Source organism: Phascolarctos cinereus, unplaced genomic scaffold, assembly GCF_003287225.1.
Source record: "Phascolarctos cinereus isolate Bilbo 61053 unplaced genomic scaffold, phaCin_HiC Scaffold_5;HRSCAF=322, whole genome shotgun sequence".
Classification (NCBI taxonomy): domain Eukaryota; kingdom Metazoa; phylum Chordata; class Mammalia; order Diprotodontia; family Phascolarctidae; genus Phascolarctos; species Phascolarctos cinereus.
This window is the reverse complement of record NW_027555958.1, coordinates 150682302-150700693: the sequence shown is the minus strand read 5'-3', so window position 1 is coordinate 150700693 and position 18392 is coordinate 150682302. Positions and strand designations below refer to the sequence as shown.

The 18392-nt window shown below is 38.6% G+C and overlaps 1 protein-coding gene across 2 annotated transcripts in view; it reads right to left on the bottom strand.

The window, feature by feature from the left end:
* The window catches only part of METTL24 (methyltransferase like 24), a 207670-nt gene that overhangs the window by 24349 nt on the left and 164929 nt on the right, over positions 1–18392 (bottom strand). The window contains exon 5 of one of the 2 annotated variants that reach the window (XM_021008076.2): positions 8724–8790. In XM_021008076.2, the coding sequence (XP_020863735.1) occupies positions 8724–8790 (67 nt within the window). Of the gene's footprint in view, positions 1–4844; positions 8791–18392 lie in introns of those variants that run through there. The other variant, XM_021008073.2, reaches the window with a different exon arrangement.

Below are 18392 nucleotides of genomic sequence, written 5' to 3'. Positions count from 1 at the left end.
TTTTTAGTTATTTGAAGAGATTTGGGGGAGAGCTCAAGCAAGTCCCTGCTTTCACTCTGCCATCTTGCTTCCTCCCTCATTTTATAAGGGAGGAAACAGACCCAGGGAGGCTAAGAGTTGGCCATGATCACATAGGTAGTATGAGTCAGTCATTTTGGATCCACGACCCCTGGGCCCCAATGCTGTTTCCGTTATACCATACTGGTCAACTAAGTTATGACTAACATAGCATAGTTTGAGGACAAATGGTATGGGGAAAAATCAAATTGCAAGAGATTGAGGAGGTAAAGAAGTAGAAGAACAAGTTTATACCCTTTCTAAAAGGTAAGAGATAGGACAATAGCTCATTGAAAAAGAAGACATAATTAAAATAAGCTTTTTTCATTTTTGTTTGTTTTTTCTCCTCATGTGTGTCCTTAACATCTAGGACAAGGAGGAGGAACTGGTAGTGAAAAGACAGATTTAGGATATGTGAGGGGAGGGTGGAAAAGGATAAATGATAGAGGGGATGAAATCAAGAGCACAGATAAAGAGGATATCTTCTCAGTGAAGGTCCCTTCTCTCTCTGAAACTGGAGGAAAGAAGTTTGAAAAGAATAGAGAACCTTGAGGAAGTTGACAGATTGGCTTAAAGATATTCTCAGGAAATCAGAGGCTGGGGTCATCTGTTCAGGGAAAGATAGGGAGTGGGTAGAGTTGGGAGCTTGTAAAAAGCTAGATGAAATTGGCATAATGAGGAGTGTGGATGATTTAGAATGGGGGGGTGGGCAAAATGGTTTGCTGTGTAGCAGAGAAAGTCCAGTTGAGGTAGCCTGATGTAGTGGAAAGAGCATAGAAGACTTTGAAGATGTGAATCCAGGCTTTCCTACTTATTTGTGATCTTAGATAAGTCACTTAAACTTTTCTAGGGTTCAGCTGCCTTAAAATGAGATTTGACTAGGTGATCATAACCCTAAGTATTTCATTTAAGCTCTGTGAGCCATATGTTCCCTGTCAAATGTTGGACTAGAAGGCTTTTAAGGCCCCTTCCAACTCTAAATCTATGATTCTATGATTTTTTCCAGAGCATTCTACTTCTCAGGTGAGCAGTAAAGAGGCAAGGTGTCAGGACATATTCAGGGGTCTAGAAGAACCATTTAGCTCCACAGTGCTGCTAAAATGCATCAGCATATTGGTCCACAATGAAGAATATATGTATGGGGGGAGGGGAGAATTGAGTAAAATCTTCTTGTGTGGATCACATCTGTCAAAAGACAATCTCCATGGGAAGTCAGAAGAGATGCGGAAGGAGATTATAACAAGAATAAAAAATTTATCTTGGATCTGCTTTAATCAGTCACAAAGGACTACAAGCAGCTTTCTGGTCGACCAAAAATTCTCATGATGAGCCAGTTTCACTTATTTGGACAGAAACCAATACCATAAGCATTGTGTAGAGTTCAGTACAAAAGCCAGCTAACAATCACAGCATGGAAGAGCATTAGCATTGATTGTGCTTCTGAGTGTACTTTTATTCCAGAATAATAAATTTTAATTAAAGAATTCTACCTTGATTAGAGATATTACCATGTGAAAATATTTGATGATCCTGGATTTATGATGTAAAACAATATATGAGAAATTCAAATTATAGCACTTGCATAAAGTTCATGGTTTTCACTTACTAGGAACTGTGATTAGATCATAAACTTTTGCTTATGTAATATTTTTTCCTGGTTGAGGATATTAAATGACATAGAGTCATTAGCAAAAATGATAACACAAAATTGAGACAAAATTCTGTTTCCTTCTCAATTTTCTTTATGTGAAAAAAAGTCAAATAATTCTTGAACACCTTATCCATGGCAACTGGAAGAAGTCAACATACTTACTATAGCTCCCTTCACACACAAACCCCTTCCCCTAACAATCTACCCCAGGTTCAAGATATTTGGAGTAAGTTTCTACTTGAAACCATGTCAAAAACCCCAATGGATGCCTCTTTTATCTGACCAACCAGAAGACAATAGTTAAAAGCAAGGAACATTTCACTTAACATATAGCAAAATAAACGACAGGAAAATTTTCCTTCCATACACACCAGGGTACAGTCCCATGCATTCCCATACCATTGATGGAAAAGGGAACTCCTGTGGAGAGGACAGATGCTTGGGATAGGAAACATACAAAGCCCAATAACATACTTTCAGAGTTACATACCAGCTAAAACCTACCTCTATCAATCACTTGCTGCTTTATTGATGTCAGGTGATCCTATGAGGCCCAAGGCTGTCCTGTCTATTAGCATATTCTCTCCAACACTGCCATCTTCATGGTTGAGGTCTCCTCTACTTCCATCTACTGTATTCTGTGGTAATGCCCATACTATGTGGCTTTTGGTGTGCCATTTAACCTTCCAGGGCCTTTTTTTTCTTCATTTGTAAAATCAGAAGGCAGTATTAGGTGGCCTCTGAGGTCCCTTTCAACTCAAATCCATGATGGAAGGGTTTCAACATAGCCTCAAGGGCTATCTCAATCTTGTGATTTAAACCCCCAATTCACAGTCAGCTAGATGGAAGCTTTCAGATGTGTGTGTAGCACCTTAACTGCCACTTAAGCTTAATCTGTTATTTGAGTGAGAAGAATTCATTCCACTGTTTTATATTTCCATGTCACTATTAGTCACTGACCCCTGCAGCAAGACCGAAAGTGAATGAGAAGTGCTTCAGACAAGTTACTCTATACTCATGGGCCAGTAATACAATGGCCACCTCCATACATTGCCAATAAAAATTTAAAAGATTTTAAAAGCAAGATTTATCTTCTCAAACTGGCTTTTAAAGTCCTTCACAATCTGGCTCCAATCTACCTTTCTGGACTTATCTTACATTACTCATTTTTATGCATTCTATATTTCAGCCAAACTGGCCTACTTCCCTAAAAATGGCATTCTATCTCCCATCTTTAAGTATTTGCGCAAATCATCCCCCAGGCCTAGAAACCAATCTTTCATCTCTACCTCTTAAAAATCTTTATTTTCCTTCCAGGATTAACTGTTCCATGAAACCTTTGCTGATTTCCCCTGACCCAAGTTGTTTATGCTTTCTTGCTCTTCAAATAACCTTGTATTTATTTATCTCTGTACATGTAAGTTCCTCGATGGCAAGATTAGTTTTATTTTTTTTCTAGGTGTCCACTGCCTTGGAACAGCATGGTTAGAGGTCTGTGTTTAGAGTCAGGAAAGGCCAGGGTTAAAGTCCTGTTTCTAATCCACATGGCTGTGTGACCCTAGGCAAATCACTTCACTTCTTCAAAGGAGGCTGGCTGTAAGTAACAAAGTAGGTGTTGATCTGCATCAGAAAAGGAAGTTTTTCACCAGGAGCTCCCTTCACTGATGAAATATAAGGTCCATCCAGTTAAGAAAAAGAAAAAACAGTGCCTAGTATAGTACCTTGCATATAGTAGACGCTTAATAAAAGTTGAAGCAAAGTCTTTCCCTTAAACTCTGAATTGTGAATAAGCTGTGGAATGCTATGTTTTCAGTGCTTTTTAGTTCTGTAAAACAAATTACAAATGCAGTGCTGCCTCCAAGAGGGCAGGTGTCTAATCCCAACCACCACTGTATATTAATATCCTGGGAAACAATTCCCTAACTCTTGACCACCAGAGCCCAAAATAGTTAGCGTAGCAGCTCTAGGGCCATGGAAGAAGGAACACATACCTTTTCAGACTTAACTCATATCACTTACCTCTTCAAACTCTATACTCCAATAAAACTAAGCTACTCCCCAGCATGCTCTATCCTCATGCTTCCATGTCTTTGTTTATTCCTATGCCTGGAAAGTCTTCCCTCTCTTTACCCATAGAATTCCTACCCGTTCTTTACAGCATAACTACAATGCCTCCTCCACAAAACCTTCCTACGTAAGAAACTTTCCATTTGCAGCTTACGTATTTTATACTTTATTAATGCTATTATGATGTCATCTTGTATATGACAGTTAGCAGCGTTTGTGTCTTATTCCCCTACTCTAGACTGTAAACTCCTTAAGGACAGGGAAGATGTTTTATCTAAACCAGAGGTTCCCAAACTTACTTGGCCTACCACCCCCTTTTCAAAAACAAAATTGCTCAGTGCCCCCCTAGAAATCTACTTTGTTTAACCTTTTAATGTTTTTTTAATTTGAATCATTTCAAAAAACATATAAAATATTTGTAAATGATGCATCTTAAATTTAATAATTTATTGTAGTTTGTGGGGTTTTTCCTGCATTGAAATTTTGATGACACAATATTGCACCATGTAACCATATAGTATCATATTTGTAAACAAGTCGTTACATGCACATATTATTGCCTATGTATGCTGGACTTCTTGACACACTCACCTGCCAACACTTGTTTATTAGACCTGTCAGTAGACTTGATCACTGATCTGTTATAATTTGCATTTTTTGTGTTTATTTGGAAAATAACGTAATCACTATGACTTTAACTGTTATACAACAGATAAAATATGTACAAACGGTTTTTCAAAATTTTCTTCTCTTCTTTCCTTATGCTTCTACTGCACCCTTATTTTTATTCAACACCCTACAACAGCACACAAGGCTACCATCCCCCCTAGGTCCTTGCAGCACCCCACTCTGGGGGTGGTATTGCCCACTTTGGGAACCTATGACTAAACCTTACATTTCACCCAGAGCTTGCCATGGTGCTATAATCTGATCTTTTGTGAATTTCTGCACTTTTTGGTGGTTTAATCCCCAATGTTATCCTGAAAATATAGTCCTGAAAATGTCTTTACCATAGGATCATAGGATTTAGAGCCAGAAGAGACCCTAAAGTACATAGGCACACAGCAGGTGTACTTAATAAATGTTTATTATATTGAATGGTGTTTGTTGGAACAGCATCAGAAATTACACAAATATAAAATCATCAGTTGAAGTACTGGAGGACACGCTTACAAATAACTTGCAGGGGTATGCTGGTACATTTAACAACCAGCTCTGGGGAGGGGGGAGGGTTGAGGGTGCTGTATGTATAACGCTTTTAGGTTTAACCTGCATTATTAACATTTTCTCCCTTACTTTTCTTAAGTCTAAACAATTAACCAAACAATAAATCAAGTTCCCATTGTAGCCTAGGATCACAGAATTTTGAGCCTTCAAGTGACCTTGAAGATCATAAGCACATAGTAGGTATTTAATAAATATTTATTGTATTGTGCTCTATTTGCTGTAACAGCAATATTCTGAAGTTGCCCATATGTTCTAATCATTCAGAATGAACAATGTAGCTTTAAGAGGGAAACTGGCTTGAAGTTTAACCTTAACTTAATAGACCCTCTCTTCATAGAAAGTTCATATTAACAGGATAAGCTACTTTTGAGAAGAAACTGTTTCCCAAGAGGCCTGAGCATTTTTAAAAACATTCATTTACGTGAAAGCAATTGATATGCTAATGAAACCATTATGATTTATTCATTAAAGCAGGTTGTTGAGGTCCCAAAGCCACTTAGGGTTCTCTTCCTACCTTTTTTGACTATACTTTCTGTCTCTTTCACTGTGGCTGCCATCATCCTTTCCACACCCAATCCTTGAACATAGGTTCTGCCCTCTCCACAGAGTTTATATATGTGTTTATAATTTGAAAGTCATAAAATGTAACTTATTTTTTTAAATGCTTTTTTAACCATAATTTTGTTGTTCAGCCTTTTTCAGTCATATCTGATTCCTTGTGATCCCATTTGGGTTTGGGGGGGGGGGGGTTTGGCAAAGATAATAGAGTGCTTTGCCATTTCCTTCTCCAGCTCATTTTATAGATGATGCCCAGAGACACATAGATAATGTGTCTGAGACCAGATTTGAACTCAGGAAAATGAATCTTCCTGACTCCAGGCCTGGCACTGTATCCACTGTACCATTTAGCTATAGTATTCAATACAAATAAACAAAAAAGTAGAAATTCACAAAATACAATTATTTACTAAAAAAAAATCAGTTTGTGGGATCCTCATCATGAACATAAAAGGTACTTTTCAAGGGCATTTTTAAAAGGTTAAAATGTGAAGCATGGGGCACATATTCATACACATACACGTGTATACACACACACATACACATATACACACCTTAACAGATTTACTTAAAATAGGTTATTTGAAAATTGGCAGGGAAAGCAAATTAAAAATCTTGTAAACAGAGAAGGGATAATAGATTTGGAGAGGAAGGAACTTCATATAGGCAATCAACTAGCATTTATTAAATGCCAACTCTATGCCAGGCACTGAAGGCCATCTAGATCAACTCCTTCGTTTTACCAATCAGGAAACTGAGGCCCAGAAAAGTTAAATCACTTCCCCAAGATCACAAAGGTAATAAGCATCAGAGGTAGGAACTGAACCCAGGGCCTTTTCCTTTAGGGCCACTATCCTTTCTACTATACCATAAAAGCCTGCCTTGACATCTAATGGAACTGATTTCTCTCAAAAAAAAAATCCCACAGTGTTAATGTTAATAAAATCTGTGTTAACACCCCGCAAAGGAGGGCAGGGTGTGACACTGAAAATAGGACCTCATTAAAATGATGTTGATGGTAACAAAGATAAAGGAAAAAACACCAAGCAGAGTTTCAGGAAACATGTTTTGAAGTTAGCAGCTCTCTGAACAGGAAACTCTCATTTGATTTTAAGGGAAGAGGCAGTAATTATTTTTTACATATTCTTATTTTATATCTACTTAATCTATTTATATTTTCTCTCCTGAGAGAATATAAACTCCTTGAGGGCAGGGACTGTTTCATTTTCCTTTCTGTATAGTGCCTAGCCCAGTCACTAACACAAAATAAGCACTTAGGAAATGCTTGTTGATGGACTGACTGACAACTGAATCAGGTTTTGTGTTTGGTTTTAAGGGAGTGGAAGGGGTTCCATGACAGGAAGTTGGGGATACTTGATAGAGCACTGGAATTGGTCGAGAATACCTGGCTCTAAATTTTGCCTCAGACACTTAATACTGTGTAACCCACAGTAAGTCACTTAGCTTCTCTGAGACTGTCCTTAGCAGTAAAATGGGGAATAACCACACCTACCTTACAGGGTTGCTGTGAGGCTCAAATGAGATTATGTATTTCAAGTACTTTGGGCAATGCCCATATTGGAGCTGTTTTAATGGCAGTGATTAGGGAGAGGAGGAGGAGGGTATGAGAAGGAATCTGCGTCAGAGCCGACTATTCTAAGCATGTTACTGTCGCCATCTTAAGGCACAGAATAAAATGCTTGTGCAATGCCTGGAGATCATTTAGTCCCCGGATTATTTCATGAAATATTCCATTCTAGGACTGAAGATAAAAATCACAATACAAGCCACTGCAGAGGTTGAGAAGAGACTGACATAATCCATAATATTGCAAAAATTATGGACAGGGGGAATGTAGAGAGAGGCAAAATTCGAACCCAGAAAAGGAATTTCAACTTCACAAACGTGTGAAAGCGTACGCTGAAAATAGAATAAGATTCAAAAGAATTTAGGTACTTTGGAGTGATAGATCTGGATAATGAGTTACTCCAGGAAAATAGGATGTTAGTGTTAGGGAGGGTACATCCCAAATCTCTGGATTCAACTCAGACCCCCTGCAACATATCCCATGGTGCCTCTCATTCAAACACAAAAGGCTTGTCAACCATGGGTCCAACTTGGTATGGCTATTCTCATGATAATAATAATAGGGTTAGTGACTAGATCTATGTTATCATTGAAATAGGGAACCCCTAAATGAGAAAATTCCCTCTACAAATACCAGTCATCCCTTTCTCTGCAATTTATATTCTCAGGGAGTTTTCTAGGCACTAAGAGGTTAAATAAATTGCCTTGGGTTACAATAGACAGTATGGGACAGAAGCAGGATTTGAACTGGGTCTTCCTGCCTCCAGTACCAACTCTCTAACCATTATTACATGCTGCTTCTTGGTAATTATAATGACATTTATATGGCACTTTAAGATAGTCAAAGTGCTTTACATTTGAGTCCCATGAGGTAGGTCTTCTTAGTCCCATTACAGAGATTAAAAAAAACAACTGAGTCTCTGAGACAGTGACTTACCTAAGGTCACAGGTCAGAGGCATGATTTAAATCCACATCTTCCTGACTGTAACTCCAGCTTTTTATCCACTACATCGCAGTGTCAAATTCAAATACAAATGAGGGCCATTAATCCACACATAAGGATCCCTGTAGAATGCGTATTGACTTAGTTTTTAAAATGTCATATTATCTGTGTTTTACTTTATTTTTTATTTATCTTGTAAAAAATTTCTCACATTTTAATCTGGTTCAGGTTGCACTAGTGAGTGTTGTGGGCCGTATTTGACACCTCTGCTCTATACCACGTGTCTGCCTCTCCTAGGTCCTAGACATTTCAGTAATTATCTAAATGTTTTCTTCAAATCTTACCATAAACAATTCATTTATGCTCATGAACCCTCTTCACATCTCACTTCCATCTCATGTTCACCCAGCTGAGAATATAGCAGCTACTTGCATTGAAAAGTTCTTTCTTTAGGAATAGCTGTGGTTTGGATAAGTCTTTGTAAGTGTGAAAGAGCCTGAAATCCTTCAGTTCTAACTCTTTGAGGAGACTGTACCAGAAGCGTACTACAGAGCTGTCATTGCCACCAATTTCAAAGCCAGGCCAGTGCAGGTGGATCTCAAACACTAGCTGCCCAATCTGTTCAAGGATACCTTCCAGAATCAGATTTTCCAGAATTTTCCATTCAGCGCTTTCCAGGTCAGCCTTGAGGACATCAATCTGTAACAAAGGAAAAAGAGAGAATAAAGAGAAATGTAACCCCATTAGCAGACTCTATAACAACTATTAAAAATAATACCCCTTGGTGCCAGAAGTTTAACTTCTACTTAGTGTGTGCAGACAGCACACTTTTTTTTGTAAATAGTATTTCATTTTTTTCCAATTACATGTAATGATAGTTTGCAACATTCATTTTTAATAAGATTTTGAGTTCCACATTTTTCTCCCTCCCTCTCTCTTCCCCCTCCCCAAGATGGCAAGCAATCTGATATAGGCTATACATGTACAATCATGTTAAACATATTTCCACATTAATCACATTGTGAAAGAAGAAACAGAAAAAAGGGGAAAACCACAAGAAAGAAAACAAAAAAAGGGAAAATGTATGCTTTTATCTGCATTCAGGCACCATAGTTCTTACTCTAGATATTGATAGCTTTTTCCATCATGAGTCCTTTGGAATTGTCTTGGATCATTGTATTGCTGAGAAGAGCTGAGTCTATCATAGTTCATCATCACACAATGTTGCTGATACTATGTACAATGTTCTCCTGGTTCTGCTCACCTCACTCAGCATCAGACCATACAAGTCTTTCCAGGTTTTTCTGAAATCCTCCTGCTCATCATTTCTTATAGCACAATAGTATCCATTATATTCATATGCCACAACTTGTTCAGCCATTCCCCAATTGATAGGCATTCTCTCAATTTCCAATTCTTTACCACCACAAAAAGAGACAGCATACTTTTAATAAAACCACTGGGCATTAAAAATTTGTCTTTTAGTTTTTACTTCTATCTACTACTTTCCTCCACCAAATCCTCCTTGGATTCCCCTTTGTGGTATGACGGTAACCCTGATTATTTGAAGGACATACTACTGAAATGCAAGTTCTGGCAGATGCTACCATACTGGGAAGGCATGGAGTCATCAGATACAGTCTCCACCAAAGACTGCTACATCTGCTTTCTGAGGACCAGCCCAGTTTAGGCTCATCACCAGAAGACTGGACACTTGGAGATCAAGTCTTTGACCATGGCAACCCATGAAACAACGAAAAATACAAAATGACCCTTGGCCCGGAGCAACCCCCTTGTGCTTCTTCAGTGATGATAGAAAAGTGGGCAAAGAGCACTAAGAATAAGGCAATTATTTTTTTTTTTATTTCCAGTAGATCATGGACAAGAGTCACACAAGATGGGCAGGAACAGATGGGTTGCAATCTGCATCACTGAGAAGGTGTCCCTTGTTAATAACATCACAAACTCACTGAAGCATTTGCACTTCAGTTCAAAATATAGCATTTTAATACACACATCATATATAAATACATACAGATGTGCAATTTTAAAATTTAATAACTTAAAACTACACTAAGACTTTTGGGATACCTCACACGTCCTAAGAGTGTACAGTGGGTAGAGTGCTCTGGTTTGCAAGGGATAATGAATGTACTTCTGTACTTGCTATAACTTCATGATAAATATACCCTTATAAAAGTTAATTTATGTTAATTGCTTAATTGATATCGAGGAGATATAGCCTGTTTGGATGATATTGTAGGGAATATGCCAGATAAGGACTTGTGAGCCAGAGTATTAGAATCTCCAATGCCTCAAGGCTACCCCTAGAAGCTTCAAGTAAAAAGCAGCAGCCACCCTCTGGAGATGTGACCCCACAGTATTTTTGGGGATTGGTATAGTAGGTAGGCCCAGAGCCTACACTAAATTTACATACCTCCTCCATTAGAATATAAGTGTCTTGAGTAGAGATAGCCAATTCTCAACATTCACATGTTCAGCTTTTGTGACATCAAGCATTCCAGTGATTTTATTACTAACCTCATTTTCACTTTCTCATTGCCAACCAGGAATATTCACAGCCATTCACAGTATAGGAAAACAATTAGAGGCGGGTCTCACCCAAGTTTGTGAAGGGGCTAGTACCCCACCAGGTGCTACATTGGTCTTGTTCACCCTAATGTAGTGGAGTAGAGAGCTCCCCTGGCCATTTGTTGCATATTTTCATTGTTTACCTTCAAAACTCAAGATTTGTGTTGAAATTATGTCCCTGAAGCACAATCCAAGTCCTTTAGTCTCTAAGCCCAAGCTTAGATGCAGTTTAGTGAGAAAATAAAGGTGTTAGGTAAACTTCCTGCCTGAATGTGTGTAGGGAGTGTGGTGTTAACAAATCCACAATTCGTTATACGGTACAACGCCATCACACTTCCATCTGATACAGTGGGATATCAGATTCAGGTTCTAAAAACTGTTTTCATTTTAAGAATTTTATTGGATGTACAGTATTTATAGTACTCATGCAGTTAGGTAACACAGTAGATAGAGTGCTGGGCCTGAAGTTAGGAAGACTCATTGTCTTCCTGACTTCACATCTGAACTCAGACACTAGCTGTGTGACCGTGGGCAAGTCACTTAGACTTAACCCTGTTGGCCTCAGTTTCTTCATCTGTAAAATGAGCTGGAGAAGGAAATGGCAAACCACTCCAGTATCTTTGCCAAGAAAACCCCAAATGGGATCACAAAGAGTTGGATGTGACTGATGACTGAACAACAAAATTTATGTCACCATAGATTTAATGTGTTATGAAAAGTCAATATTGTCTGAAATCAATGTTTTGTTTTGTTTTTTTTATTGAGATGTTAGCACGAAAGGTCACAGAATGCTAGGGAATTACTAGCAAGAAAAAATATTTGGCATGTTATCAATTTTATTTTGTGTACTACATTTTACAGGTTATTTCATGGTTACTCTGTTAGGAAAACTACATATTATCAGAATTATTGTTTTGTTATAAAGAACTGTATGCTGAAAAGTGTATTTTCAGCAGTCTCTAGAGGAAGATTACAGTGTTTTGTGGTTGAAGGAACCTAACTCCTATTTCCCATAGGCTCAATGTATCAACATTTGTGTTTTTGACTTTAGTGCCATTTTCTAGGAACATTACCCTTATGAAAGTTGAGGACTGGCTACAATTTAATTTTATATCCTAAACACCTAGTACAGTGCCTGGCACATAGTAGGTACAGAATAAATGCATGTTGATCATTAGTCAGCAGGACACCTTAAACTAGAAAATATTCTTGCTGCCTCTCATAGCTTAGCTAACTTTAAACACTGTACCTCAGTTTCTCTACCTTTCCAGATAATCTCTCTCACCTTTAATATGCTAATGCTACTTAGAGGAATTAGTGGATCAGGAACAGTCTTGGAAGAAAAAATGTTCATAATTAGAGAGTGATCTAAACAGGTAAACTGATTAAAGTTATCACCAAACATATTTTAACTTCTTTTAGTTTCCAAGGGGTAGATTTGTCTGATATTTTGGAGCACTCAAATTATTTCTGATCATATTATCTGTGACAGTGATATAGAATAGACAAATAACAACAACAGCTATTTTACAAGCATTATCTAATTTTGTTTTCATGACAACCTTGGGAGGTAGGTGCTATTATCACTTCCATTTTATAGATAAGAAAACTAAGGAAGAAAGAGGCTAGCTAAATTACCTGCCCAGGATCAGGATCAGTGAGTATTTGAGACCAGATGTAAACCCAGATCTTCCTGATTCCAGGCCTAGCATTCTATCCATACGTATCAAAAAAATATCTTGATACATGAGTTGTTTGCCTTCTCAATGAGGGTGGGTGGGGAGGGAGGAAGGGAAAAATTTGGAACCCAAAGTTTTAAAAATAAACGTTAAAATTGTTTTCACATGCAACTGGGAAATAAGATATACAGGCAATGGTGTATAGAAATCTATCCTGCCTTACAGGAAAATAGAAAGGGAAGGGGATAAGAGAAGGGGGACTGGTGATAGAAGGGAAGGCAGATTAGGGGAAAGGGTATTCAGAATGTGTGCCATCTTGGGGTGGGGAGAGGGACGACGGGGAGAAAATTTGGAACTCAAAATCTTGTGGAAGTGAATGTTGAAAACTAACAATAAATAAATTAACTTTAAAAAATATCTTGATACAAATACCAATGGGTAGTAAAATGAGAAAAGGATGAACGTCATACCTCCTCAAGGAGAATTAAGTAGTTAGCTTTATACTTGAAAAAGAAAAGAGATACCTTTCAAAGAAGTGAATAAGGAAGCAGACAGTGAAAGCCTTCCACAGAAAAGCACTGCGCTTATCTCAGAAGGGGGTGACAAGACAGACAAACTAAGGTGCCTGCTCTCAAGGAGGTCATTTTCTGGTAGAAGAAGGTACCATAACAACCAAATATAACACGGAATATAAGGTGATATCGTAAAAATTTTAAGACTGTAACGGGTAAAGAAATGAGAACAGTGAGTAATTTTATTGCTGTGGAGACTAAAACTGGGAGTATTCAAATGGAAATTATGAGAAAACTGAGGGGAAGAGAAAGGAGGGGGTGGGGCAAAGCACAGCAGAAGCAAACCCAACTGACAGATGTTTAGGAGGCTCCTCTTTCAAATTATGCAGATTCTGCTACCTCTGTTTAATGCTGTCATCACTACCAGGCCCTTCCTCTCCTGAGAGGTAGTATTTGGAGCAATAGGAAGAAAAAAGCTCCCAGCAAAGCCTCATAATCTTAGGCAAAATCTGGGGTACATCTATGTAGCAAACCCACTGCCTGCCTTCGTGCTACTATAAATCAAGTGAGGAATATTTCCATCTTCTACTGAAAGCCTGTTCTGGTACCTCATTGTGGCATGGGATTTTGAGCTGTCAAAGGCCAGGGTAATGGAGCACTAGCTTTGGGGGTTCGTACCAAGCTGAAAAGGCTTCTGGGCTTTAACCTTGCTAAGTGCACAGAGGCTCATGGCCAAGAATGACTTTTTCTTGGCCACAGAAAACTATAAAAAAATCTCTATTAATGTATGTAGGGTTGCAATGTGCACTGGGAGAAGTACCTTTCACAATAATGAAATCACAGATTTGAGAAAGTGACCTTCAAAAACCCATCTGGGGGGAAGGGGAGGGGAACAAATATTCAGTGCCTACTATGTGCAAGGCACTATGCTAATCACTCCACAGAGCTTTTATCTGATTGTCACAATTGTGTGAGGCAGGTGCTAGTATTATCCCCATTTTACAGTTCAGGAAACTAAGTTAAACAGAACACAAGTGACTTGCTTGAGTCACACAGCTAGTATGTGTCAGAAGCTATATTGGAACTCAGGACTTCGTGATTCCAGTCCCAGTGTTCTATCTACCATGTCACGTAGCTGCCTCTGAGTAAACAGGCATTTATTTAGCACTTACTAGGTTCCAGGAACCGTGCTACGTGTGGAAGATAGAAAGAAAGGCAAAAGCACTAGTGTAAATAACTGAGTATGTAAAGATATAGACAAAGTAGATAGAAGGCACTGACAGGAGCAGCATTAGCAGATTGGGGCGGAGGGAGAGACCTGGAGTGGGTAAGGTTTGAGCTGAGTCTTGCAGGAAGTCAGGGAAGTGAAGTAACTAAGCACAGGGGAAAGCTAGTGCAGACAAAAGATGAAATGTCACACTTGAGCTGAAAACACTCTGGAGAGTGCCCAGGATAAAGTAAAATTTAAGAAGTTTAAGAAGACTGGAAAGATAGAACAGACTATTCATGGAGTAACAACAGTAGCTGCTCTGGGACACATCTCTGCTTAGTGGCCTAACAAAGGGAAAATTTTTCTACTTTAGAGGAACATTGAGGCTCAAAAATTATCAGAAAAAAAATCACAAAAAGCAGGAGGGCTTGAAAGTTACAGTTTGAACATACTGTACATTTAAGAAGAAAATCGGGCTGTATAAAACTGAATCCACAGCTTTGTAGACAGACAGTTCTTGATTAATGTAAGTGGACTTCCCCTCCCCTGCCCCCCTACTTAAAGCAATTTTTACTTAATTAGGATTTGCGACACAGGGCTGGGTGCTAGTGGAGAGAGGGGTCAGGCACACAGTTCAAGGAAATGTTGGGGACAAGAACAAAGAATCAAGAGCATGAGGAGGAACATAGAGGTACACATGGGGGCTGGACATGGACACAGACGGGAGAGGACAAGTGACCCAAGCCAAGGTGGACACACTTACCAGGAGGGAAGACAGATACACCAGGGCTTGACCAGAGCAGGGGAGAGGAGGGGGTAGAAATGAGGCTAAGGTCTCTTCTCTCCACCCTAGAGGTCCCAAGCCAAGCACCCAATCAGCATTCCCTTCTTTGCTTTCACTTGAAGGATTTCTAAGTTTTATTTTTTGGTGGGGAGGTGGGACTCCAGGAAATGCTGAGGAGGTTCAGGAACAGTGAGAGAGAGCACAGTAAGGTACAGTAAAGTTAACTTAGGTGGTTTTTTGGAATACAGATTTCTTTCAGAACTCTTATAAAGTTGAATTTGCAATGCTTAATTTACATAAAGTGAGAACCATCTCTACAATCCTTTTCTGTTATACTATGGATATGGAAATGTCCATTTGATTTGATGTTAAGCTCAGAATTTTTTAAAAGGGGGGGGGAAAGGAGGAAAACACAGGAGAAACCAAATTATCAGAAGTTAAACGTCCCTAAACCATCTGGCTGTCACTCTGGGAGTTTCAAAGGAAAAGAGAAAGAAGAGAGGAGAAAAAAGCTTTCTTTCTCCACTGGAGGACTGAGCAAAGTAGACTTCCTTGTGAACGTGCATATGGTAATAATTATCAATTCCTTTTGCCAGCTCAGTGGCACTAGCATTTTTATGGATTGTTTAATCTATTATTAACTCTTGTGCAGAATACTTCTAGGTCTAGGTTAATTAGGTTGCCCAGAGAATCACTTTAGCTAAAACTTCACAAGAATTTTTTCTTCTGTTTGAAAGAGTTCGGAATCAGTGGAGTCTGTTGTGTTGCCCACGTGATAATCCAGAACAGTGTTTTCCCTGACTCCCCAACCTGGCAAAATATATCTCACAGTTGCCTACCTCCTACAGCTCAGTTCTTTTTTTTTCTTTTTTCTTCTTTTTTTTAAATTTTTTTAATGTTTTTTTTCCATATGCTTTTGAGTTGAAAATTTTTCTTCCCCTTCCTCCCCCCCACCCTCCCCAAGATGGTGCACAATCTGACATAGGCTTTACATTTACACACTCATTAAACATATTTTCACATTAGTGAAGTTGTAAGTAAAAATTAAAACCAATAGGAGGAACCATCAGAAAGATGAAACAAAACTCAACAGAAGGTAAAAATAAGTGATAGCAATTCAACTTCCATAGTTCTTTCTTTGGATGTGGACAGCATTTTCCATCCCGAGGCCTCTGGAGATGTCTTAGATCCTCATAATGCTGAGAAGGGTTCAGTTTAACATTCTTAGTCATTGCATAACGTGGCTGTTATTGTGTACAAAGTCCTCTTGGTTCTGCTCACTTCACTCAGCATCAGACCATATAAGTCTTTCCAGGTTTTTCTGAAGTCAGCACCACAGCTCAGTTCTCATCAGCCTTAGGGCCATGCCTGGGCTTTTAGCAGTTCCTAGGGAAGAAGAAACAGAAGAGGAGAAAGGGAAAGAGGAAGAAAACGGGGAGGGGAAAGGAAAGTGAAGCTGTGGGAAGTGCAAGATGCAAGGGGAAAAGGGAGGAACCATTTACGAAGGTGTTAAGTTTTAAGAATTTAAGTATGACCTAAGTATGTTTTAAAAATGGCCTTTAGTGTAAAAATTGGTGCATGGGGATGAAAAGCTTGTCCACAGGTTGTTATTTTTCATCCTTTGTTCTCAAAGAAAACCAGTGAAGTCAGGAGGAAGATGTCTTGACTTGCAAGTGAATTGGATTTAAGTGAAGCAGAACAGTGAAGAGTCATCAGCCCCACTCTCTCCTCCAGAGTCATTGGAGTCCAGTGGCAAGACATAGGTCAGGACAACTGGCGATGGCCCCGGATCTGAGACGTTGGCCTTTTTAAGCTGATATCTTTCCCTTGTCCCAGCTGGTCTGAGGCAATACCCATTCAAAGGCAAGGAAAGAATTAAGGTAAAAGAAAGCCTACTTTGCCTTCACAAAAGAATCAATCAGGGAGGAGAAGACCCTCAGAGTTTTCTGTCCACAACAATGGTAGGGAAACACTGATCTAGAAACTCTAAAGTTAACAACCACTCCTGTATCTGGGTATAAAGCAAAGTATAAACTGTTTTTGCATGTATTTATGTTGAATGTGATTGATTAATTAGAAAATTAAAAGGATAACATCAAGGTTAAGCTAAAAAATGTAAGACCATTATTTTGTTTGCATAATTTATGGGAATTCTTGTCTTTTTTGCTTTCAAAATTTATTTTAGGATATTTATAATAAAAATGCAAAAAAGCATAACTTACTAGCAAATAGAAAATAATTATCATCAGACTGAGTTGCACCAAAACATATGCTTTCTAAGGCAATCAGATTTTATTTTTCCAAATGTTAATCAAATATAAACAATGATGATTAACATGTTTTTTAGACATAGAAAATTGTGGAGGTGGGGAAAAGAATCATACAATGGGAAAAGGCAGGTGATGTGATGACAAATATCAATATAAAAGTATTTTTTAAAATGCAAACTGTCCCTTCTCGTCCCACCTGTCACAAAAGCTCTATTTAAATTGAGCTAGATTAACTCATCCAGCAAACCTCAGGATTGCACCATACTGAGCTGCTGCTTTCTGGTTTGGCAGTAGTGGTAGCAAAATGGCGTGAATAAAACATGAAATTTTCTCTCTATGTCTGTATTTTCTATTAGCTGGAGGCTCAAGCCTCAGAAATTCATATTACCATAACCATTTTACTGCCAAGATTCTCATTATTACCACTTGATACATCCAACATTATTACATTATTATGGACATTAAACACCTCTGAATAACAACTCTTCACAATTCTAAAAAGGCTTTAATGTGCAGCTTATCAGCAATCAGAACCCTGAAACCAGGGCACCAGAGACTCTGACCCCCATGAAGTCTTTTTGCATTTTTCAAATCTTGGAAAATGCGGAGCCCTTTCCCAAGTAAAAGAGTTTGGTTATTTCAACCTTCACCTTCAATTCAACAGAAAAGCAATTTCCCACTGGGATATAGTTCAGAGGGTAAATCAGATTATTAGATGAGTTCAATTTCAGATAATGCCTACTGACCTCTGAAGAAAATGAAGAGATTTTCTTTGCTGCAAGGAAATGTGAAAACAAGGTTGTAACCCAAGGCATAAGTGGAGTATACAGTAGTCTCTATAGCAGGACTTGGGGGATTCTAAAAAGATACCCCAGCCCATCTCTGCCACCATCATCAATATTCTGTCCCACTGACAGCTGGAAGACTTCATAAAGAGATGCTTCTTCAGTATTTTGAGTGTGTTAATGAGCATATTACTAGGGGCAAATTTATCCGATGACCACATTTAGATAAATGTTTCTCCAACAAAATTGCTGAGAAAACAAGAGAGCAGGAGAGAGGTCATCTTGACCCTCAAGATGGATGTTGGACATGGATGGATGGATGATGGGCATCTCTTATGTTCCAAGTGTGGATTCCTATTCAGTCAATGAGTGTTTATTAAGTGCTTGCTAAATGCTGGACTCTGTGTTGAGCACTAGGGGTACAGATTGAAAACAGAAACAGTGCCTGTTCTCAAGAAGCTTCCATCCC